The sequence below is a fragment of the Zalophus californianus genome, chromosome 6 (assembly GCF_009762305.2).
Source record: "Zalophus californianus isolate mZalCal1 chromosome 6, mZalCal1.pri.v2, whole genome shotgun sequence".
Taxonomy (NCBI): domain Eukaryota; kingdom Metazoa; phylum Chordata; class Mammalia; order Carnivora; family Otariidae; genus Zalophus; species Zalophus californianus.
This window is the reverse complement of record NC_045600.1, coordinates 113,063,266-113,087,493: the sequence shown is the minus strand read 5'-3', so window position 1 is coordinate 113,087,493 and position 24,228 is coordinate 113,063,266. Positions and strand designations below refer to the sequence as shown.

General features: G+C 59.1%; 1 protein-coding gene across 2 annotated transcripts; it reads right to left on the bottom strand.

Moving 5' to 3' along the window:
- Window positions 1-783: 783 nt before the first annotated feature.
- Window positions 784-24,019, bottom strand: LOXL1 (lysyl oxidase like 1). Of its 2 annotated transcripts, XM_027571688.2 has the most exons (7): window positions 22,577-24,019; window positions 9,172-9,280; window positions 6,136-6,273; window positions 5,528-5,684; window positions 4,950-5,045; window positions 3,193-3,308; window positions 784-1,117 (listed from the first exon to the last, which is right to left on the bottom strand). In XM_027571688.2, the coding sequence occupies exons 1-7, from the start codon at window positions 23,712-23,714 to the stop codon at window positions 1,111-1,113; spliced, it is 1,761 nt and encodes a 586-aa protein (XP_027427489.1). In that variant the 5' UTR covers window positions 23,715-24,019; the 3' UTR covers window positions 784-1,110. The 2 variants fall into 2 exon arrangements, 1 of the variants encoding a protein (XP_027427489.1); XR_003515864.2 differs by having other exon boundaries at window positions 790-1,117; window positions 4,950-5,684.
- Window positions 24,020-24,228: the final 209 nt, after the last annotated feature.

Here is a 24,228-nt window from a genome sequence, read left to right as displayed (position 1 = left end):
CCGTTCTCACTAGTGTCAATCCCCTAGGAAGGAAGGGGCAGGTGGGTGCATAGATACCCTAAGGGCTCATGCTAGGGGAGGGGGAGAGGCGCCCCCCTTCTGCTTCTTCCTGCCCCGACCCAGTGTCCGGGACCTCGATACCACAACCAGGGCAGGAGGGGGAGGGCCACGGCAGCCAAGGGGCCTCCCTCCACCTCCCACTCCCACCCCCTTTAGCCTGAGCCAAGTAGATTCTTGTCCCTTCCCTTCCTTGGAGACGCCACCTGCCTTTGGAAGGCTCTCCCTTTTCTCAGAGTCTCACCAGGCGTGGTGAACACCCTCCCCGCTTCCCTGTGAGCTCCCTGACAGCAAGACTGAGGCACAGCCTCAGCACAGGCCCGGCATTCGGTAGGTACTCAGTATTCGAGTAAGGCAGTGGGTGGCTGGTAGAGTGAGCGATGGTGTGAGAAAGGGAGGGGGTGGGGGTGTGAGGCTGTGGGAAGAGGGGAGGTGGAGGAGGACCCTGAGCAGGGGTGAGTGGGCTGGAGCTGCCCCCCGCCCGGCACCAGGGCCCATCCGCCTCAGGGATGTGGGCCCCTTGCCACACAGTGGGCTGGGCTTTGGGATAAACCCACGGGGTTTCCACATTGGGCTGGATGCCTTCTTGGTCAAGCTGCGGTCCTGACAGGTGGTGGCTGTCCTTGCCACATTCTGCTAGGGGAAGGAGGAAGCCTGAGGACGTCCCCTGAGCCCAACCTTGCTCTGACCAGCCCAGTCGGCAGGCCACAGTGCAGAACCACAGAGTAGAAAAACCTTGTTTTATTCAGCCCAGGCCTGGGCAATCTTGCTCTGTGATATGGCCAAAATATAAAAAATAAAAACCAACAACCGACAAAATACCATTGTCGAGAAGAGTTAAGTACAAAATTGGGCCTGGCATCCGGAATCCCTGTGGTTTCAGTCTGCGTTTGCTCCCTGAGGCCGGCAGGGAGGGATGCCTGTGGCCTCCAGCTGCCCCTGCCTGTGGGGTGGGGGTGGGGGGGCCAGGTCAGTCCTGGCAGGAGGCTTCCTGGGGAGCCTGGCCGGCTTTGGGACGTGGGGAGATTGGCCGCCTGTCCATCCTCTGCGAGATCAGGATCTAAGGAAAGAAAGCGAGCAGGTCAACGGTAGCCCCATGGAGGCCCAGATCCCACGAGGGAGGGAGGGCAGGCGCGGTGGAACCCTCAGCCCCAGCCTCCAGAAGGGGGGTATCCAGGCCTCCCCCACCCACACAGGGGCCGTCTCAGCAACGCCCCCACCTCTTGCCCTGAGTTCCACAGTGTTCTCTAGGCCATTAGTAGAGCTGCTACTGTCTAGGGACACCGTCTTGTTTTTCTAACAAAGTACTTTTTAAAAAAGCCTCCTTCCTCCTCTTCTGAAACATGACAGAAAGCCACAGGCGTCAGTCCCGTGGCCTTTCTGGGAACACTGCGTCCGGCTTCCTGTGCGCTGGCCCGGCCGCCCGCCTGTGGTCAGGGTACCAGAGACGCTCTAATAAGACTTGAGGCTTTCCAAGCCCTTATGTAAAGGGTTTGGAAAGAAGGGCTTCCGCCTACCCTGGCCCGCAGGCCCCCGGGGGAGCCGGAGGGGGGCATGGGGCTGCTTCTCCATCTGCCATGTTGAGGGGCCTAGCTCATGGCATGGCCGGGAAATGGGATGCTGTTTCAATCCACCCTTCCCACCGGCGGGCAGGACAAGAGAGGGATACAGGCTCCCTGCTTCCCTGCACACCCCTTGGCCGCCTTTTTTTCTTGTGTGCCCTTTCCTTCCTTCCTCCCTCTCCTTCCATGGAATTGCTTCCCAGAAACCCTCGACCATTTAGGTGACCCCTGAATTGGGAATGGCTGAATGAGACAGGACCTGAGGGAGGAGGAGGTCAGAAGCCCAGGCGTACGAAAGAGCCAAGGTGCCAGGGATGGGGCAGGACTCAGTTGTTTTAAATATACTCTGTGACCTGGACAATTCTGATCAAATTCAATTTATGAGGAATCTAATCTCTGTACTGAACTAGAGGCTGCTATTCTCATTTTTAATATACATAGGGTGGTGGTGGTGGTGGTGTGTGTGTGTGTGAACAGTTAGCTTAGTGGTTGCAGCTAAAGGGTCCTGACTCTGATCACATGCTGAGCCCTAATCCTGGTCACACACTGAGCCCTGAGCCTGGTCACACACTGAGCCCTAATCCTGGACACACACTGAGCCCTGAGCCTGGTCACACACTGAGCCCTAATCCTGGACACACACTGAGCCCCGACCCTGGTCACACACTGAGCCCCGAACCTGGTCACAGGCTAAACTTCATACCTGTCAATCATTAATAAAGATGTGCTTTTGTCTCTCTGGGCCTTGAAATCTCTGCCATTTGTCCCCCAGCTGATGGACTAAAGTTCTAGGACTACTGTTTTATTTTGTTTTTGTTTTAATGGAAAAGAGTTGCTTTGAGCTTATCAAACATTTTAAATTCCCATGGAGTGGGGTGGGGTTTCTTGGTGAGTTTGTAAGCAGAAGGTACCTCTGCAAAGTACTTCACATGGGAAATCAGGAGACAGACTGAAGACAGGCAGCCTAGAGCAGTGGCAACTGAGCCCCTGTCCCAGAGCCATGTGCCAAAGGCCTGGGCCAGAGTCCTTCAGCTTCTGGTATACCTGGGCCCAGGCACTGGTGGCAGCTCATCCCAACCAGAATCAGTTCTAATCTGGGACTGTTTCATTGAATCCACTTGCCAGAGACACTGTTGATCACACAGCTGCCATTCACGGAGCACCGCTGGGAAGGGTCTCCAACACCAGACATCAGGCCTTTCACTCTTGTAATCTCACAAGCCTACCTGGGAAGGGGCCTCTTTTGTAGTTGAGAAAAGTAGTTCAGAGAGGTGAAGCGACCTGCCCGATGTCACAGACAGACTGCCCCCCCCCCCCCGCCCCGCCCAAGTATGCTGCTTCCTGCTGTTGGTTCCCCCTTGGGAGAGCTTAGGGAGCCACACAATCGGGCCCCAGATCAATAGCCCGCGGCAGGAGCCCCACCACGAGCACTCAGCTCGGGGTTGGCATGGACAAGGCTCCTCCCGCGCAGCCATGTTTGGCTAGGAAGGTGACCCAGAGCGCAGGTACCTTGTGTGGTTCACGTGGCCCCCGCCTGTTCCCCAGGGAGGACAGGGGCTGGGGCAGCACTTACTGGACAATCTTGCAGTTTGTTGTAGAAACATAGCGACCTGTGTAGTGGATGTTGCATCTCACCACGTTGTTGGTGAAGTCCGACTCCAACACAATGTACTTTGGGTTCACATGGACCTGAGGAAGAAGGGGAACAGAGGGAAAAGGGATCTGGTCGGGGGGCTGCATTTCACCTGGTCACCAGGGAAGGTGGTGCAGATGCACACAGACAGACATGGAGGGGACAGAGAGGAGGAGACAGGAAGATGGAGAAAGACCACTTGAGACCAAGAGCTACGGAGACCGAGATCCAGTGACGCAGAGACACGGAGAGATGCAGAGCGAGGGAAGAAGAGAGAGCTCGTGGTTGAAGAAAACATCACCAGGTCACTCTTATTGGAAGATGGGAAGCTGCCCCAGAGCCAGAGCCCAGGCCAGGGGGACCCTGCGTGGGGCGCACAGGGTGGGAGAGGTTGAATCACTGCCCCAGGGAACACAGCAGAGAATGAGGGGCCGAGCAGGTCTCCCGAGTCCAAGGCTGGCACCCTTTGACCACACATGTCCATTGAGATGACCCATGCAAGGGCTGTCTGCTGCCAGGTGGCATCTCCCGCCCTGGACCCAGGGATGCCGCACACTAAGAGGATGGCCCAGGCATAAGCTGTGCCTTTTGTCTGCAGAAGAGCTGTCGGGATACAAGGAAGTCTTCTGAATGTTGGATTCACTGGCTGCACTGGGGTAGGCTACACCCAGATTTACAGTTGCAGAACATCTAGGAACATGTTACTTTTAAATCCTTTACACTCCCCCAGGGCAGGAAGTGTGCATTACTGATGTGGTTTGAATCGAGTGCCTGGAACTCAGAAGGGCCTTTGTACACATGTGGTGAGTAGATGAACGCGGGAAGGAGAAGAAGACCCCTGACACCCTGGCCCCTGGCTGAGGCTGAGCAGAGGGGCCGCCAAGCCTGCTGGGAGGCGCTGGGGATGGGGCTGTAACCAGAGGCTCCCAGGTTGCTGTGTTCCAAATGCAGCCTTCCCAGCAGGCGGTGTTCATGCGGCTCAGAGCGCCTCCCAAGCCGGTATTCACTGCTCACTGCTCCGTCTCCTGCTCTTGGGTGTAGAGCAGTGGGTCCAGGGGCAGAATGGTTCCCGGCCCTTGCTTCGCAGCTGCCTGGAGGAGGCCACGATGCCCCGGGCCCTGCGCAGCCTGCATGGACGTACCACACTGGGCTGTGTGTCCTTGACACGCTTTTCTACTCGCCCCCACCCCACCCCAAGGGAAGTGGCACTGGAGCGAGCATACACTGGAGAAGGGGCTCAGGCCAGAAGGGACTCTTGGTCCCAGGAGCCCTTGGCTTTGTGGGGGTCCCGGTCCCTTTGCAGGTCCCTTTGCGGGGGCCTGCGCGGGGTCCCTCTCAGAGCATGGCAGCGTCCTCCTGCAGATGGCACAAAGCCTCCCCTGTCTGCAGAGGGGGTCCACCGCATAGCTCTCCAAGTCCTCTGTCCCCCAGGGAGGACAGCCTCACTAACCTCGTCTAGAATCACCACACCTGAGCCCAAGGTTCCTTGTTGCCTTTATGGAAAGGGAGCCTCTGCCTGCTTGAGGCTAAGACCCTCCAACGGGCAGAGGAGACCTCCGCGTGATGGCCGGGACGTGATGGCCCCTGGCTCCGCAGCTGGGGACGAGGGGATGCCCTCGAGGCCGAAGCGCACCCCAGAGGCGGGGACACAGCAGGGGCGGCAGGTAGGAGGCAGCACCCCAGACCAGGAGGCCCACCTTGAGGATGTAGTTCCCGGGCTGCACATCGGTTATGTCAATCCACTGGCAGTCGATGTCCGCGTTGTAAGTGTCATAGCAGCCGGGGCTCAGGCCCTGGGAAAAGGGACAGAAGCAAAGGCTGGGGTGCTGGGCGCTCCTCAGAGCCGCCCGGTGCCACTCCAGCAGTCTGGGCCCCTCCTTCCTCCCTTCTAGAGCCCGCTGGGTGGATGGACCAGACAGAAAATAGGCAGGCGTAACAGCCAGGTGGGAGGGACTGAAGGAGGGAGATGCCTGGAGAGCTGGATGGAGGAACAGATGAAGAGACAGACAGGCAGGATAGACAGACACTCTACAGGTGCCTGGACAGACTGACAGGAAGGTGGATTTGGGTGGACCAACAGGCAAAGGGACGCCATGCCATCTAGACTTTGTTGGAATGTTCCTTTCTTTCTAGGGGCAGACAAGCCTGGGAGTGGCGCAGGAAGGGACCCCGTGGTGGCCTGCAGACCGGTGAGAAGACCCGTGCCCCCACTGAGTGGAGCAGCCAGGAGCCCGCACTCCTGGGTCCCCGCCCTGGCCCTCTCACCCGGCCGGACCTGTGTGTGAGAGGTGCACGCGTAGCGCTTGAGGTTGCCGAAGTCACAGGTGCTGTCCTCCAGGCAGAAGCTGGCCTTGTGGCCCTCAGCCACCTTCTTGCCTGTGGCTGCATCCAGCAGGTCATAGTGGCTGAACTCATCCATGCTGTGGTAATGTCTGGGGTCGAAGGACAGCAGGAGGAGAGAGAAGGGGGCCTAGTCACCCCTGGGCTTCCTGAGACGGTCCAGCCTCCCGACCAATCCTTGGTCCCCTGTGTCCCCCAGGGCCGTGTCTCTGGGGCTCCCCTCCTAGCCAGATCACCCTGGGAGAGCACCTCCTTGGGACGCCTCACTTCCTTGTTGGGCTCCCACCTGGACTAGCCTCCCACGGGCCATTCCCTGTATTCTAGACATTTCCGTCCCTTAAGACCGATCCTCTTCCAGTCGAGCTTTTGCCAAAGAGCCCTTGCCCTGGGGGTGGATCCATGGCAGGCCCTCCCACCAGCACCGTCTCCTCCTCCCAGAGCACTAACTGGGAGGAGGAGCTCAGGCACCGAGGAGCCCCCACCCTGGCCCGGCCCGCGGGGGCTGGGGGGGGTGCGTGGGGGCGTGGGGGGTGGGGCACTCACTGGTGGCAGCTGTGCCACTCCCACGTGTGCCGTGGCCGGTTCGGGAGGAAGTCCGCGGTGCCCTGGTTCTTCACGCGCTGGGGAAAGCGTAGCAGCACCCGCACATCGTAGTCGGTGGCCTCGGGGGTGTAGGCTGTGCTGCAGGGGCAGGTGGAGGGACTGGCGTGCGGCTGGGTCCCGGGGCACCCACACCCAGAATGGGCCGACTTGTCCCTGAAGATCCCGTCTACTGTCTCCCCGTCCTGTGGCTGAGGCTCAGGCCTCTCCCCAACTCTCCTGAACACACGGGCTGGGCGGTCCCCTCTTTTCTGGCTTCCAGCACGTGGCCGGCAACTACCAAGGAAGTCTTTCTCAAGTGGCATCAGGCCTGACAAGGACAATCACACCTGCAGGGGGCTCTGCTGGGGGCAGCCTCCGGGAGGGGGGGCATATCAAAATCTTTGGAGAGCTTTTTAAAAGTGGCCCTATCCAGGAGATTCTAATAAGTGGACAGAGCCCTGATTGTTGACCAAAGTACGTCACGTCTCAGGTACAGGCTTGGGCTCTTCCGTGTCAAAGCCATTTCACTTTCCTGATCCTGTCTGCCTTACTGCTCCCCCACACATCCTGGGGTTCCAGCTCCAAACACTGTTTCTCCAGCAGACTTCACTCCTGCTAATCTATACTGTTGCTCATGCTGTTCATGTGACCCAGAACTCACCCAGCCTCCTAGGCCTCCTAGGAGGGAACTCAGGTTCCCTCCTCCAGGAAGTCTGCCTTGATTGCCGCACTTAGAGGCATCTTGACTGCCTGTGAGCTCTAACAGCACCTCCTAGGGCCCAGCCTGATCCCATAGGCCCCCTGAGCTAGGTCAGGGTGACCAGGCCACCTTTCCGCGACTGCGCGGCTGCTGGGCCAACGACCTGCCCTTTTCTGTTTGGGGAACATGAGTGTGCTGCAGACCACCGGCTCACAATTTACTTGCTGGCCCCTAATTCCCAACCAAGACAGGCTTTGTGAGAAGAGAAGGGGGCGAGAGAGGAATGAGGGGCAGCAGCGAGGGGACACACACACACACACACACACACAGGCGCGCGCGCGCGCGCGCGCACACACACACACACACACACACGCACGCACACACGCACACAGGCACGCGCGCACCGCGCATCCTCGGCGCAGGCTCCGCCCTTCCCCGGAGCACTGCTGACAGCTGTCCTGGCCGGCCTCAGGGGCACTTCCCTGGCACTCAGGAGGGGCTGGGTCCTGAAGCCAGAGGCAGGAGGCGGCCAGCTGTAGGGATTAGCTCGCTCTCTGAGAGGATGTCTGCACAACAGGCGGTGCAAGCTTCTGTCGGCCAGGACGTAAGGCCGTTGGCCTTGTCTGGCGGAGGCTTGGAATCCGTCTGTGTCTGGGTTGGAACAAAACCTCCGCCTTCCCTCTGTTCAGTTCAATCCTGCCCTTCTGTTCAGCTCAGCACACCGTGGGAACCCATTAGGGCCTAGGTTCGAGGCCCAGCTTGGCCGCAGACCCGCGCTGAGACTTGGAGCGAGTCCCTTCCTGGTCTGGGTTCGGCGGCATCCGTGCACTGGTAGCGCCCTGCGGCCTGTACTTAGATAATCTCGAGCGCCCCCTGCCGCCCCAGCTTCAGTTCTGCTGGGTCTCTAGGTCTGTGCCCCCGCGGCTCGCTGCCTCCGCTGCCGGCCGGCTTTCCTCCTCGCACCTCCCCTGACAGCTCCGGCTCAAGTGCCGCTCCCACCCGCTCTCCTCCCACTCTCTGCGGCTGGGTCCTGTCATCCAGCGGACCAGGACAGACACCGGGCTGCCGGCTCCCCAGCCCATCTGGGAGTTCGGGTCTGGGCCCGCAGGATGCTCCGTGAAGATGGGGCGATCATTTGGCTTTGACCCAAACTCCTCAAAACGCAGCCATGGAGGCTCTGACGTGCTCCCTGCTGGAGGGACTGTAGCGGGAACGTGATCATGATGCTCTCTTCCCAGGGACAACTGTCGAGACCAGACCTAATGTGCAGGCCGACTGAGTGGTACAGTGGACCCCCTTATCCGTGGTCTCGCTTTCCGTGGTTTTGGTTACCCACGATCAAAGGCAAGACATTCTGGGCCAAGGAAGCAGTGAGCAAAGTTACATTCTGGAGCAAGTGCCTTATCTTGTTATGGATAGATCATGCCTTGTGCGTGAGCTACCCTGAGGGGTGGCAGTTCCGTAACTGGGAAAATGCTGAGATTCCAAAGGGCTTCCCAGATACTGAAGAGTAAAAGTAAATAAAGAATTCAAATGCAAAAACAAAAACAAACACAAGGCAGCAAGTAATTAAGAAAAATAGGTGCTCTCCAACATAGAGGGATGTCAATAGATGAGGCAGGACGATGTCATCTTTTAATTCTTTCAGCACAGGGAGATGTCCCCGAAGTGCATGTATTTGAACAGAATATTCACGGTTAGTACATTCAGAAGCAAGCTCTGCATGAGGCAGAATCACCCAGGAATAAGGGAGAGCTGGCTGGGCTCCCATTCCGCAGTCTTGCAAACTGGTCTCCTTGCCCTCTCTCCCCACTGCCACACATGACTGAGGCCTGTCACCGTGCTCCCTGCCCCAGCTGGAGAGCCAACCTGTCCTCCGTGGGGACGGTTCCGCACTCCTGCCCTCTATCCTGAAGGCTATTCCCCCACTGGACTTCCCTGTGTCCTTGTGAGAGCACCTTCTCATGGGGCAGCTCAGAGTGGGAAGGTTCTAGCTCCTCTTTGCTCCTCAGCTGCCTGACTGGAGAAACACATACCTTCAGGGCTGGTGTGAAGATTCAGTGCCATGGTAAAGTTCCTTGTATTGTGACCTATACAGAAATGCTCACTTGTCCCCTTCCCCTCCTGGCTCCCGGGGGGCAGGCGAGACTCACAGATGAAGAGGTCAGGGTCCTGAGAAGTTCAGGGGCTTGACCAGGGTCACTCGGCTCGTGGGCAGCCTGGCTGGCATGAGCACAGGCTCTGGCTGACTCCCAGAGACCGTCCCCACATTCCACACTTCAGCCTCGGCCCCTTACCTGGCCAGACACTTCTCCTCCGCAGCACAGCGCAGGGAGTACAGATGGGCTCTCTGCACGTAAGTGGAGGCTTGCACGTAGTTGGGGTCCGGGACCAAGTCAGGCAGACCTGGCGATGGAGTGGGAGAGATGGAGGAGGGGTGTCAGGCTGGCCACGGCTAATGCCCAGAGATGGCCCCAGCCCCAACCGCCCTTTACCATTCTCCTTCCTCTACACAGGCTGTCGCCTCCTCCAAGAAGCTTCCCTAACCTGAGCCAGGGGTGTGATTGGAACGATTCCCTCTGGGCTCAGGTATGGGCCGGGGAGGTCAGGGAACGGGGGATCCCTTCTGGAGCTCCGTGCTTGTGGGGGCCTCTGAGCCCCCCTGGAAGAGCTGGAAGAGGAGCGAGGTCTGGGAGGCAGGATGGAGTCTGGTGAGCCAGAGAACAGGAAAGGGTACACTTGGCAGGGCAAGCCTCATGAACAGGGGCCTGGAGGCAGGACGGAGTGAACCAAGCAATTTCCTGACAGAGGCACTCCCTCCATGTCCTTGTTCCCCAGGCCTCTGGACACCAGCCCCCAGATGCCCTCTGCAGCCAGCATTCTTCCTGAACCACCAGGAGAGCCCTGGGCTCTGGCCCCAAGTGGCTCCCAGAAAGCCCACGGGCAGAGCCAGGTGAGTGTTGGCTGGCGCAAGCGGGGTGGGCAGGAAGGAAAGGGTGAGCGGGAAAACACATCCCTAGAGTGGGCTGCTGACAGGGCAGGATTCTCGGCCTGGGCACCCGGCCCGACCTTCTCAGGATTCCTTTCTTCTTGCCATCGGCCCCCAGACCTAACCGCACCCTCCCGTCTGCATCCTCTGGCCTGCAACTTGAGGGGCCTGGCTGCCTCCCCTGCAGGGCCCAGGGGAAGTCTGGAGTCTGCTCAGACCCCGTGATCACTTGCTCCCGGGACATACTAGAGCCAGGGGCCTGTCCATCCGGCACTTCCCCCACCTCCGTGCCTGCGGCGGTCCCGAGGAGCGTGCGTTATTAGGAATTAGCAGACACCAAACTCACATGTCCAGACCCCGTCTGCATTGGAATAAAGAAGGAATGGATCTGCTCTGGTTGCTGGGAGTGCAGGAGTGGTGGGCATGGGGTGGGCTGGGAGGTGGTAGGGGACTCCAGAGCCCTGGGCTCTCCCCCAGCTTGGCCACCGACTTCAGGGTGAGTGAGCCTGGGGCCTCTCTGTCCCCTTGCCCTCAGGCTCCCGGGATTCTGGCAGTTAAGCGAGGACATGAGGTCACAGGTTGCTCTTGAGTTTCTTCCAAGCCCTCTGCTCTTGGGGGGCAAGTAAGGTGCGGGGGCTTGAGGCATACAGACAGCAGTCCAGCTCCTCTGGCCAGCTTTCGGGTCCTGAAGGTGAGGCAGACCCTCACACACCCATCTCTGGGGCTCCGAGACCCCAGCCTGGCTCACCCTGGGCCTGGGCCTCACGTGGGAGTCTGGTCCCGGCAGCCAGTGTGATCTCACCTACTCGGAATGAAGAGGAAGCTCGGAGCACAAGGGTGGGTGAGGATGAGGTGGCTCCTGGCTGAGGGGGGCCGTCTTGGCCAGCAGAGGTCCCATTACTCAAGCTCCAGGAATGCCTGCAGTCATTTCCCTGGGGATCCTTGGGCCCTCAAAGCAAGGGCCCACCTCACTGCCAAGCCGCTTCTCACCCTCTGGTACCCGGAAGCCTCTAAAAGGAGTGGTCCCCTTCCCCATCATCAAAGTGCCTTTCCCGCAGCAACATGTGGGGGTGGGTTCGCTGGGCCTGAAGCCTCGTGAGACCCAGTATTTGGCACCAGACGGCCTGCTACCCCCACCCCAGGCCCGGTTTCAATAAACAATGCACAGATGGCTCCTCAAAGCTTTTCTGGCCCGACCGCTCCTCTCTAGGCCATTCCATGAGCTGGCTTTGCAGTCCAGGGAAGTTTGAAGAGCCAGCTGAGTAAGAGGCCGGAGGTATTGAGGGCCAGCGAGGGCTGGTGCCCCCTCCTGGCCTATGACTGAGCCCCGACCCTGGTCCTATACTGAGTCCAAACACACTGAGGTTGGATACTGTCAACAACTCTGGACCTCAAACTCATTGTTTGTCCCCAGACTATGTACTAAAAACTCTGTACTTGAAACAGTTTTTGAGGAATTGCTTTGACATCATGAATCCTTTTTATTGTAACTGAGTGGGTGGGTTTTATTTTGTTTTGTAAGTTCCAAAGCCATGGCAGAGGGGCATCTGCAGCACCTACATGTGGGGATTCGGGAGGAAGACTACGGACAGACACCTCAGAACTGCTCCTCACAATCTGAGCCCTGGCCCTGGCCCTAGATGACCATCTTCCTCTTACTGTTGAGGAATCTCAGGTTCACAGGTAACTCCTGCTCCAGGAAGTCCTCCCTGACTGGCAGTGCCATTCCAGGCCGCACGTATGTCTGTCCCACCACTAGATCTGTCTTGATCTATAATTAGATTTCGTTGTATTTACCTGGGCCTACTCCCCTCCAGACTCTGCACTCTCTGAGGGGAGGGACTAGGTCCCACTCACCCCATTAGCAGGCAATCCACCATGCTTTGGGGCTGACTGCTTGCCCCATCACATTGGCCTCTGCCAGGCAAGTTTCTTTAATGATTAGTGGCTTAATGCTTTACTGTTCCAGTGATTGAGGGTGCTCTGCACCCTGTCCCCCGCAAGACACCAGGGCACATGGAGGTGCTGCAGGGACCAAGGCTCAGAGAGGGCGATGAATTTGCCCATGGTTGTAGAGTGGGGGCAACCCTAGGAGAAGCTCCCCACCCCCTCCCAGGACTTCACTTATTACTCTTTTTATAAAAATGAGCTGTTTGGAAGTATAATCTAATCACAGAAATGCAGACTTAACGTTTACAGTTCAACAAATTTTGACAAATGGAGCAACGGTGTGACTTCGGCCACTATCAAGCTCTGCATTGTTTCCATCGTCCCTGAAGGTTCCCTCCTGTTCCTTCCTATTAATCCCCCTTACCTCCTCCACCACCCCAAGCAACCATTACTCTGCTTTCTAACCACTGTAGAATCTCTCCTACCATTATTTTATTTTCTTTGTTCTGTATCTCTGGCCATCACAGAGGTCCTGTGTCTCTCCCAACTGGCTCCCCCTGGCCATGCTCCACCTCTGTCACACTGGGGGAAGCTGCTGGAAAAGAGAGTAGCCTTGGAGTTCAGGCTGGATTCCCCTACCTTTGTCAGAGGAGTCCCCCTGCAGAGGTCCCTGGCCACCGCAGGCCCCTCCCTCAGCTAGAACAATGCCTCCTTCTCTGCCTGCTTTCCTATGAGGTATTCCATTAGCTTCCATGAGCAGTGGGCCCCCAGGTTTGGGCTCTCAGCCCCAGGGGGCTGGGACTTGGAGGGCACCCTGTGTTGTTAGAAGCAGGGGAGGAAAGGCGTGAGCAGAGGCTTGTGGATGTAGGGTTAGGGGATTGGTTTGCTGTTTCTGGCTTAGGGGGTCCAACCAGGCCCTCCAGGCAAGATGGCCCATGTTGCCCGAAGTGCAGCTACAGCAGGACCATGTGCCCATCCCCCACCCCAAGAAGTGTACAGAAGATCCTTGAGAGAGGGTAAGGCTTACTCAGCAGGGAGAAGCCTCCGTTGTGGAGATGTCATTTTGAGGAGGGGCTGGAATCTTTTATCCAGAAAATATGGAATCATCCACCCTGGGACCTGGCACTGGAGACTCTATATAAAGTGGGTTCCAATGAGAACATCTCCCAGAGACCCCCATTTGTCTAAATGCAGACACTGAATTAAATATAATTCTCACATCAGAGCAAACTAACCATTATCGCTGGTCTGGGCAAGGCCCTTCTCTTGGAATAACATTTTTTTTTTGACCATCATCATCACCCGACCCTCTGATATATCCTTGAACATTTGTGCCTCTGTATAAAATCTGCAGTGTGTTGGAGGTAGGCATGCATTCTTGAAGTATATAAGTGATATTGTCTTAGAATCTCATTCCATTTCTTGATTTTTCAACATATAAACTTTTGAGGTCTACCTAGCTCATGATTTGTCATGGCTAAATAGGAATCCACAGTGTGCGCCCTCCATGGCTAATACAGCCAGTCTTCTTGTGTTGGGCCCCCAAGGTGGGGCCAACCACGGAGAGTCCAGGTGCATGGTTTGCTCAGGCCACCCAAGGAGTCCCTGGTCACCATCAGCATCCTGCCTTCCCCTCCCAGGAGGGAGACAGGAGCCTTGCTGCTTACCCTCCTCTGTACAGACTTTCTGTGGGAACTGGGGCGGGCATGCCCCCTCTTCAGGCCCCACTGCCTCCACTCCTCCAGCTCTGACTATCCTCTATCCCACTCAAGGCCTGGAAGAGCTCTGGGCCAGGGCCCTGTGGGCACTGTTCCCCAGAAGCAAAGTGCTGACCACGGGGTTTGGGCCCACAGGGACTCAGGCTGCAGTCTGGGCCAGGGTTGGAGGGACACTGAGGCAGAGGGGAGTAAAGGCCCTTGGGATGGCTGAAGCCAGGCTGCTCTGCTGGGGAGGGGCTGGGTGTAAGTGAATCGGGTCCCAAGGCCATTCTGCAGGCAGCCTTGGAGGGGGCCCCCCGTCAGACCCTCCAGGGCAAGCAAGACCCAGAGCCCAGGATAAGGACCTTCTGCATTCTGCATTCTGCATTCCTGCTCCATCCCTGGAGCTTCCTCTGAGGGGGGGATCCAGGCCCCTTCATAAGGCGCTCACAGGACTAGCCTGCCATGCTCCGCCCCCAGGCTGGCCCACATGTCAGCCTGCGGGAACCTGAGGCCTGTCTCCCTCTTCCCTGGCAGGACCTGGCTGGGGCCTTCTCTGGGAGAAACTCTAGAAGTTTGCCATTTCCTTCAAACCCCTGGTGTATAAACCCTTCCCTTTTCTTAGGCTCAGTTTCTGCATCTGGATGATGGAGAGACTTCACTAACCTGCCTGTGAGCAGTAGGCAGTTCTGCAGTTCGAGGGCTCCAAAAACACTTGGGAGATAAATATACTTTTCAGGAGCTCTTCAGTCTCTTCCCCAGCCTCGGGCAAGAGCCCAAGTCCTCTTACAACCTCTACAGACAATACTTTAGCAGCCAGGAAATTCTCCCACTGTCTGACCTAAATCCTTCCTGCTTCAGAAGAACTCTGGTCCCTCCCGCTCAGCGGCTCCTGGAGGCCGCCCAGCGCAGAGGGCCTGTGGTTACGTTCCTGTCATTTGCCCACACCTCACCTGTTTCCCTCTTGGCTTCCCCCTTTCTGTGGGTTCCATAAACCTCGGCTCCTTTGAACTCTTTCCTCCCCAGGCCTCCGGCTCACAAGCAGATGAAGGAAAGTGGAATGCAAAATCGCCCTAATCTCTTGAGCCCGGGGCTGGCGGATAAACAAGGTCCAGCAGGAACCGGTCAGCGGGCTGTGAGATCTGTGTGGGGCGGGATGTTTGGGCTCAGCAGCCAGACTCCAGAGGAGCCCTTAGGTAGGGAAAGCCACAAGCTCACAGAGCTGGGCCTTGCATAAAGATGAGCCAGCAGGGCCTGGGGGCGGGGGGGGGGCGGGGAGCTGGCTGCTCCGAGCCCTATGAAATCATCATCTCATAATCAGGACATTAAATTGTCTGGGCTGGCCTGCTGGGGCCGCACCTGTGTGACCAGCGGGTTGGCAAGGGGGCTGCGGGATTCGCTACGTCCTGCCATGAAGGGGCAGTCCCAGCCCAGGCAAAGGAGCTGTGATAGCCATAAGGCCAGGCCCAGAACCCGCAGGGGCTCCCCACCACCTACAGAATCGGGCCCAGACTTCTGGGCCTTCTGTGGTCTGGTCTTAATGGAGCCTTCCAGATCGCATAGCCCTAAGGATCAGGAGGCAGCTCCCTCGCACCCCGGCCTCTGACGCCATGGTGCCTTGTCTTGGAATTCTGCGCGCGCGCGCGCGCGCACACACACACACACACACACACACACACACACACACACACACACACGACATTGCAGGGATTCACAGTCTTTAGGCCCCCAAGCCTACCTTGTCAGTCCTGACCACCCCTCCACCAACACACATCTGCTTCCCTCTCTCAACGGGTAAAGACATTCCAGGGGCAGTGACCGCCTCACCCCCCTGTGTGGCAGGGCCCAGCTCCAAGAAGGGGACCTGTGAGTGTTTGCTTAGTTCAGTGACTGCCCAGGATGCAGGCTGGGGCCAAGCTGGGAGCAGGCTGACGTTAACTTTTGGGGAGGTCAGCTACCTTCCCCTCTGGCCAAGCCGGTCTACTGCCTCTTTGCACACCGCACTCTCTCACACTCTTCCCCGCTGTGAACACAGGCCCCTGCTGCCCCTTGTGCCCTCCACTTCCTTGCAGGCCTGCAGGGGTGCCCCCTGCCCCTACCACCAGAAGCCTTTGTGGATGCTTCCGTCCCCTGGCTCTCTCCCTGCCCCACAGACTCTTCACAGTGACTCGAACTTTCATCTTTCTTACAAAACCTGCTCAGCCCACTGCCTTCCCTTCTCAGCTCATGGCAGCTTCATCCTTCCAGATGCATAGGCTACAAACCTTCGTGTTAATGCCTGACCCCACGTCCAGCCCATCGGGAAATCCCATGAGCTTCATCTTCAGACTAGATCCTGAATCTGAGTTCCCACCACTTCTGATGTTAGCGCCCTGCCTGGTGCCACCACCCCTGCCTGCATCTCTCTACCAGCCTCCCCTCAGTCTCCTGCCTGCCTCCCCACTGCACATCCCAGCATAGTGGTCAGGGACCCCGTTTAAATGTCACTGCTCAGCTCAAAGCCTGCGGTAGCTCTCTAATGCAGGGAAAGTAAAAGCCCAGCTCCCAGGGGCCTCCACGGTCCTGCTGCTTCTCCGGCCAGCCTCCCCTCACGCCCCTGACTCCCATCCTGCTCTGCTCTAAACAGACCGGAGCACACTTGAAACCCCCAGGGAATTCCTGCCTCGGGGCCTTTGCACGGGCTGTTTCCCCTTTCTGGAATGCTCTTCCTGATCGCTGCATGCATCACTCATTTGCCTCCTTTCTCTCTGCTCAAATGTCACCTTCAGGAGGCCTACCTTCACCACCTTTGCAACCTGCTCCTCCCCCCTCCCCACCCACACCAGATCTTAGTTATTTCTACTTTCCCACATTCTATTACCACACCCTCACCACATTCCACATCCTTACCACATTCTATTATTTCCCTATTTATCATGTTTATGCAGGAAAATATGTCCACAAAGGCAAGGTTTTGTGTCTTTCTTTTCGCTAAGGAATACTCAGCTCTAGACTGGGCCCAGCACGCAGTAAGGCACTCAGTAATAGTTCCTGAATGGATGAATCTCCTCAGAGGAGAGCCCTGGGGGGTGGGGGGGGGGGACTGCCCTTTGCCTGCTGCCCAGCTGTGGGCCCAGGTGTCAGCGCACAGCAGGTGGGGGCAGGAGAGACCCATGAGAGGGTGGTGGGCTTGGGCACCTGCATCCTGTGGCCTGGTTTCTGGCCAGCGGGCTGAGACCTCGGTGAGGACAGGCCTGGGTCTGGCGCACCCCTAACTTCTCTGTGCACAGCTCGGGGCTGGCACCTGTGGGCCCTGGGAGCACAGGGGCAAACAGCTGCAGGGGCTGGTGGCATCTGTCTGCCTGAGCAGACTGCATTATCAAGCAAAGGCTGGGACTGATTCCAAAAGTCCTTTCTTTTGAAAAAGGATTAGCTTTGGGGTTGGACGACCCATGGTTGCCGTCAGTCTATAAGCAGGAGGAAGGGGGGCTTGTCTCCTGAGGCTTTGATGGCAAAGGCCTCTGGGACCTTGCCTTCCCCACCTGAGTCCCTTCCTGCTCTGATGTTCTGACACCAGCCCATTTCCGGGTGACGCTGAAATGCCTGGTTGCTGAGAGCTTGTCAGCAAGGGGGAGAGGGACCCAGGCCCAACCCCGGACCTGTAATTCTGAATCCATACAGAAAGGCCCTCCGGGTCCAGCTGCCTGTGGCGAAGAGGCTGTTAGGTCAGAGCAGGGGAGGGGACCAGATCCAGCCTCTCTTTCCGGCCTCCAAGCCGACTGCTGCCCCGCAGGAATGCCCGGCACGGGAATTGGAAGCAGGTGTGGGCTGCCTGGGCGGACCACCCGCCTCCTCCCCTCCCCCCCACCCCTTCCTCTCTTGCCATTCCAGCACTGCCCTGGGGAGTTTTCCATGTGTTCTTGGCTTGGACAGGAGTGGGGTGGACTCAGGCCGGGACTACCCACAGTGTGAGTGTGTGAGAGTGCGTGTGTGTGTGCGCGCACGCGCGCGTGCAAGCCTTCACAGCTGAGAGGACATTGAGCTGGGGACCCCTGGGGTTAGGAGAGAAGGGAGGAGGCGACACACTCCTAAGGCCCTAATGATCCCCCACCCTGCTCTGCTACCACCCCAAGGCCTATGGGCCTGCGAACTCAAGGCAGAAGTCCAAATTTGGGTTTTCCAGGGTTTTAGACCTGAGAGAGACAAGGAGATAGCCTTCCCTGAGGGGCAGGAGTGGAGAGGCTTGGGCCGTCCAGCAGGGCAGAGGGGCGGCCGGGCTCCCAGCCTGGCCGCCGATGTCCTGAGACCTCAGATGAGTCACTGAGCTTCTCTAGCCTCGTGCTCCTGGTCTGCACCACAGGGGTGATGATACTCTCTACCTCCCGGGGTTGCTGGGGCCACTAAATGAGAAAATGAAAATCCAGTGCTTAGCTTTGTGACTGGCGCACAGTCAGTGTTTGAGAAATAGCAGCTTCTATGATTGTTATTTAAAATAGGAGCTGTCTCTTTTTGCAGGGATGGTCCAGCTTGAGACCAGGTGAGAGAGGATGTGGCCTTGCCACTGGATGATAACAGAGGAGACAGGAAGTCTGCCTAAGATGAGGCTGCTCAGGACACAACTTGTTCGTTCTGACACTAGTGACCTTCGCCGAACGGGGGAGGAGGAAGAGGACCCAGGTCCCTCTGTCTCCACAGCTCTTCTGACCCCTCACGACAGCTTCCTCGGCCTGAACACTCCATTTCTTTCCGAAGGAGCTCCCAAGACAACCTCAGGGAAGGAGAAAGGAAGGCTGAGCTGTGATTCTGGCTCTGCCAGTCACCAGTGATGTGACCCTGGACAAGCCACTTACCCTCTGAGCCTCAGTTTGCTCATCTGCTAAATGGGGAAGGTAAATAACACCTAGGGTTGCCCTGAGGATTAACGGACTCTAATCATAAAGCTCCAGGAAGAGTAGAAGACACTGAGAAAGCACGATGTAAGTGCTTGTGATATAAGCGTTCTGGAGTCTGGAGTGAGAATGGCAAGTCTTCGCAAACACCACACCAGGAAGGGACTCTGCTTCCAGAACCTTGCAGATCTGCTGTCCTGACTCAGTCTGTCACAACCAGTGTCTGGAACATAGTGGACAGGCAAATATCTGAAGGAGTGAATAAATGAGGTATGCAGGAGAGGCAAGAATACATCAAGTTAAACAAAATTATGTCTGGTGGTTAAGAACCCAGGATGGGGGTTGATACAGACTCACAACCTGGTTTCACGACTAAGAGGCTGTGTGAACATCAGCAGACGAGCCTGTCGCCTTATCTATGAGATGGGACGAAGAATGGTACCAGGCTTGTGGAGGTGCTACAAAAATTAAGGGCGGTGATGCGTAAAGTGCCCACAAATGCTAGTGTCATTCTCCCTCCCCTGGTTGCAGCTGGGGAAACTGAGGCCCAGAGAGCTGCTGGAGGAGGCTGAGCTGCTCGGCCTGCCCCACCTGGCTCGCAGGTGGAGTGTGGGTCTTCCTAGGGTCACCTGGGTGCAATGCAGAGATGACAGGCTTGGTCTGAGTTCTGGCTCGGCCGTGCCAGCTGGGAGGCCTCCCTAGATCTCTGCTTTCTCAACTGTGCCAGAGAGTACCACCCCCACCTCTCCAGGAGGCTGTGAGGGTGAGTGACATTGCACATTTCAGCCACCCTGCTCAGCGGGTGCTCTTCAGCAGATGGCCGGGTTATTATCATCCCCTCCTTAGGGCTTGAACTCTAGATGCTTTTTGGGTAGAGGCCAGCTTCTGTCCTTGCCTGCATCTACTCCAAGCTCTGTGGAGGTAGGGACGTGACCTGGAGAAGGGGAGGCAAGGGTGGGGGGTTGGCCTAGGCATAGGGATGGGGGCAGGGAGCCAGGATGGCTCTCAGGGATGAAGGGGTCTTGTCTGGCTTCTTGAGTGCGGGAGGCTAGATGGAGAGGGGAGTACGCTAGGAACACCTCTGGGTGTACAAGGAGGTGAGACTTCCAGGCCGGGGCAGCCCGGTTCCCAGGAGGCTGTGGGTGTGTGAAGCAGGGAGAAGGAAAGGAAGGAGGTGCCTCTGCTTTTGGATTGGTAGGCTAAGGCATTTATTTTGTCCTGAAAGCCTTCGGGAACCACAGCACGTTCTTGAGGAGGAGAATAATATGCTCAGCACTCCAGGGCTTTATCTGCCCCACGTGCAGAGGGATTGGCCAGGGAAAGGCTGGGAGCAGGGGACCAGGGAGGAGGCAGCCAGAGCTTCCTCCTGGGCTCTGATTGGCCATGTGAGGACGGGGGTGGAGGACCGTGCCAGACAAAGCTGGCGCAGCCATAAGCGACGGCCCGGGAGATTGGCCAGGGAGGCTGCTCTGTGTTGCTTCCACGGGGTTGCCAGGGCCGGTGAAGCCGGCCGGGGCTGGAAGGGGGAGCCCTGGGGGAAGAGCTGTTGTCTTCAGAGACCTGGAGTCACCTTAGTTGGTCCAAAGACCACCAGCTCAGAAAAGCTGAAGCTGGCGAGGGGGGTGGGGTGGGGGTGGGCAGGAGCAGGGATAGGAGGCCGGGAAGGGAGGGCCTGGCCATGGTGGAGGGAGAGGCGCCGTGCAGGGGACACGGCGAGGCCTGGGAAGCCGCCGGCCCCCCTCCAGGCGTCTGCACGGATTTGCTGAGAGCCAGGCAAAGTATGTGCCCCTCTCTGGGCCTCTGTTTCCTGGTCTTCTCTCCAGTTACAAGTTGCAGAGTTGGAGACAATGGATTGCAGGAGGTCTGGGCAGCCCCAGCCCCGGGTGGGAGGGAAGAGGGTGCAGGCGCCAGAGGAATAAACCGGGCTCTGGACAGACGCTTGGAAAGTGCCCAAACATGGAGGGACATGGGCGGAGCGCACATGTGTTTGGTGTTGTGAGGACACATCCACGCCCACACACACACACAGGCTGCCAGCACCCAGCCTCAGACCCCTGGGTGTGTGGCCAGGAGGAATGAGGTCAGTCCCAGAGAATCTGCCCTGGACTCCCACACCAGGCCTGGGGGTCTGATCTCAAGCACAAGGCTTGGCCTTCTCCTAACTGGGATTTTCCATGGTCTGGGCCTAGCACGGTGGGAAGGGGGAGTCAATGATGGGGGAGAAGGTATTGCTCCTTCACTGGTCTCTCTGTGAGCCCCAAACTAGCCTGTGCCCCCACACTCCCTCCCATCCCCACACCAATCCCCCCCGCCATGACTAGGGGAAGGAGCACCTGGAGGGGGCCGATGGCCATCACTTGCAGCAATGCCCAGGTACCTCCTCCTCTGGGAAGTCCTCCCTGAACCCCTAGCCCCTGACCGCGGACGCCCCTCATCGGGGATCCCCTAGCTCATGACTCTAATGCCTGCCCAATCACAGCACGGATGCGTCCCCTTTGCCATGCCTCCCCCAGAGCGGGGGCTGGATGTGATGCTTACCAGCACACTTTTAACCCCAAATGAACTGTGGGGCTCAGGGGCAAGACAAGAGACTCTGATAAGCACCAAGTACCGCTGCTCCACACATGGCCTTGCCCTGGCTGGTTGCCTCGGAACTTCAGGAACTGTCAGGCCAAAGAGGGGCCCTAGAAAACCCACTGGCTTGGCACACAGATGCTGAGTCCCAGGCCTAGCTCTGCCGGGAGTGCTGTGGCGGTGGAGGCCTCCGATTTCTCCCATGCCCAGAAGTGGGGCACTTCCGGAGGAGTCCCACTCTGAGGTCGTGGATCTTCAGAAAGCCACCACGAAAGCTTAGCACCCTGTAAGGTGGGATGCCCTCTCCTCCAAGGAGCTCTAGGAGCAGATGATGCCCAGCTTAGAGCACCCTGCTGCCAGGATGTAGCAAGTCTCAGTGAGGACCCGATGTGGGTGAGGCCACAGTGGGCAGGAGGACGCATCCTTCATCACATCACAGAAGGGCCCCCCATCCAGCTCCTGTCCCGAGGCCCTTGCAGGTTCTCCAAGTGGGATTCAGCACCCAACTTGAATGCTCTGCTGTGGATGTGAGGCAGTGGATGCTACCAGTGGGGACACTCCTCTCCCCTAGCCTTGGACTCCAGCAGCCCTGAGGGAGACAGAAACCCTCCCCCCGCCCCCTACCCCCCACAGCAGCCTCTCACTCAGGTCGGTGTGGCTGGAGACAAGGCAGCAGTCCCTAAGCTGACAGGGGCAGAGAAGCAAAGTCTGGGGCTGTTGTGCTTTTGCCCCGGGCCCTGCGGGCCTCAGCCCTCACCTGGCGAGCCTGGCCAGGCAACCTTGGTGGGGAGCACTGACTGCATCCTGGAGGGACTGAACAGAAAACCGTGATGGCAGCTGACTTTGGACTTGCAGATACAGAGGCAGAAAGGGGAATTCTAGGATAGCAGAGGGTGGGCTGATAGCCCTCTAGCCTTGGCCAGTCCCCCAGTGGGCTCTCACCACAGTAGCCCGTCTGCTAACAGCATGTGTGGAGCTGTCCATCTCAAGAAGGAAAAGCTGCCCCTTCGTTGTGTTCTCATGTACAGATGGCTTGGGCCTTCCCAAGACCGGGTCATATCTTCACGGGCCCCCCTCCCCCCAGAAAATGCCAGAGGGAGGGCTGTCTACAGCTCCCTCCTGGGGCTCTCCCCCAGGGCCAGCACCACAGTGAGCTGAATGAAATGAGCGAGGCACTGGCCTGGGCACAAGAAAACTCAATAGCCAGAAGTAGTATTTGAGGCAGTACTTTTAAAAATCAAAATCAGTGCCACACCTCCACGGGCATCCCCTAAGGCCTTTCTGACCCTGAAGACCCAAGTTTCTGATGCTGATGCTCCCTGCTTCACCCTGTGAGGCCAGCATAGGGGCATCTCCAGGGGTGGAAGACTCGCCCTGTTGAAATGAGGGAGAGGCAGGAAGAAGCTCTCCTTCCCTTTGTCCCCAGATGACCCAAACCAGGTTTGGAAGGTGCCTCCTCGCCAAGCCCAGCCAGTCCCTCCCTCCCTGACCCCTTCAGCCAGGGTCAGAGCCCAGGCCTGCCTGGCCAAATCCTGCCACCAACGGTGCGTGGACCTGGGGAGGCTGGGAGGTGGGACGCGGGTGGCGGGGGGGATTCCTCACTTAGCTCGGGGGAGGCCCACGGACGGCCGTGGCCGTGACCGCGAGCGGGAGGGCGGCCGACGGGGCTCGGGACGGTACTCACCGCGGCCATTCTGGTTGGGCCGGTACACGCTGCCCACGCTGAGGCGGCCCTGCTGCGCGCCGCTGCGCTCCCCACCTGGCGGGGGCGCGTCGGAGCTGCGCACGGGCAGGTAGGGCGGCTCCAGCACGCGGAAGGGGGGCTGCGGCTCCACGGCCCGCGGCGGGACGTAGGCCTCGGGCGGCACGTTGGCGTAGGGCGGGTACCAGCCGAGGCGGGGGTCGGCGGCGTAGGTGCCGCCGCTGGCGGGCGGCGCGTCGGGGCCCGGCTCCGGGTAGGCCTGCTCGAAGCCGGCGGTGCCCTCGTGGTACAGGCTGTGCGAGTAGCGGCGGTCCAGGCCGTCGGCGGGCTGCGGCGGCGGCGGCGGCGCGTAGGGCCTCTCCGGGGCCGGGTAGAAGGTCTGCGGCGGGTACTCGGGCTGCTCCTCGCCGCCGCCGTACTCCTCGTAGCGCGCCCGCGGCTGGAAGGGGTAGACGACCCCGGCCGAGGCCACGGCCGCCGCCCCCGCGCCACCGCCGCCGCCGCGGTAGTACACGTAGCCCTGGTCGTAGGTCCGCGACGCGGGGTCGTAGGTCTCGTACTGGCTGACAAAGGGCGCCTGAGGGTAGGGGAACTGCTGCGGGAAGGAGGGCGGCTGGCGGTAGGTGGTGGCGAAGGCCGAGGCCGAGACCGAGGAGGCGGAGCCCCCGTGTCGTTGCTGGGAGACGGAGGTGCGGACCCGGGCCATGCCTGTGCTGTCCCCGACGGCCACCTCGCGCCAGTTGTCGGGCACCTGGCCGAAGCCGAACGGGTGCCGCGCCTGGCCACGCACGGTGTCCGAGCCGACGCGCCCGGGCAGGGGCAGCGACGGGGCCTGCCGACGCCGGAGGCCTCCTGGGCTGCGCCGCCGCGGGGCCTGGGGAGCGCTGGCCAGCAGCACCCGGGAGCTACTGTCGGTGCGCTGCGGCCCGGCCGGCACGTACTCTGAGCCCGAGTTGAGCAGGCTGTACACCTGCCCGTTGTTCTCCCACTGAATCAGCTGCCGCCAGCGCCCCGGGTCCGAGCCTTGCCCCGGCCGCGCCTCCTGCCCGTGCACCAGGACGCAGAGGCAGGCGCCCCACACCAGGGCCCCCAGCTGCCAGCCAGCTCGGGCTAGAGCCATGGTGGCCCCTCTGCAGAGGCCTGGTGCACCGAGAGGCTCTCAGGAGTGTACTCCTGTGCGTGCTTCTCTTCCCACGGCCTCGAGGACAGGACGGCTCCTTGCCTGCCCCAGCTCTAGCTTTGTCCATGCTGGCCTTGTCCCGAGCGGGACTGCTCCTCCGATGACAGCATTTCGAGGCCAAGGGGTCAGGGCAGGGCAGGGGCGGTGCCCAGGGCTGCAAGAGGCTCTCTGCAGGGCACCGGACAGGCAGGACTGCCTGGGGGCCTTACATGGCCAGCCCGGTACTGGCTGGCCGCTGGGCTGGCGCTTTCCCACTCTGAATGAATAAGCAACAGGCTGGGAGCGTTGGGAGGTTTCGGGCAGCCTGGTCCGCCTGCTGGGGCCTCCTCCGCGGGGCCCTATGGCCCGCCGGGTTTTAGCTATGTTGTCTGTCCCACAGCTGCTGTGCTCCCTCAATCCCTGGAGCTTCCAGCCAAGCCGCAGACCTGCCTCTGAGGAAGGGAATGAAGCAGGG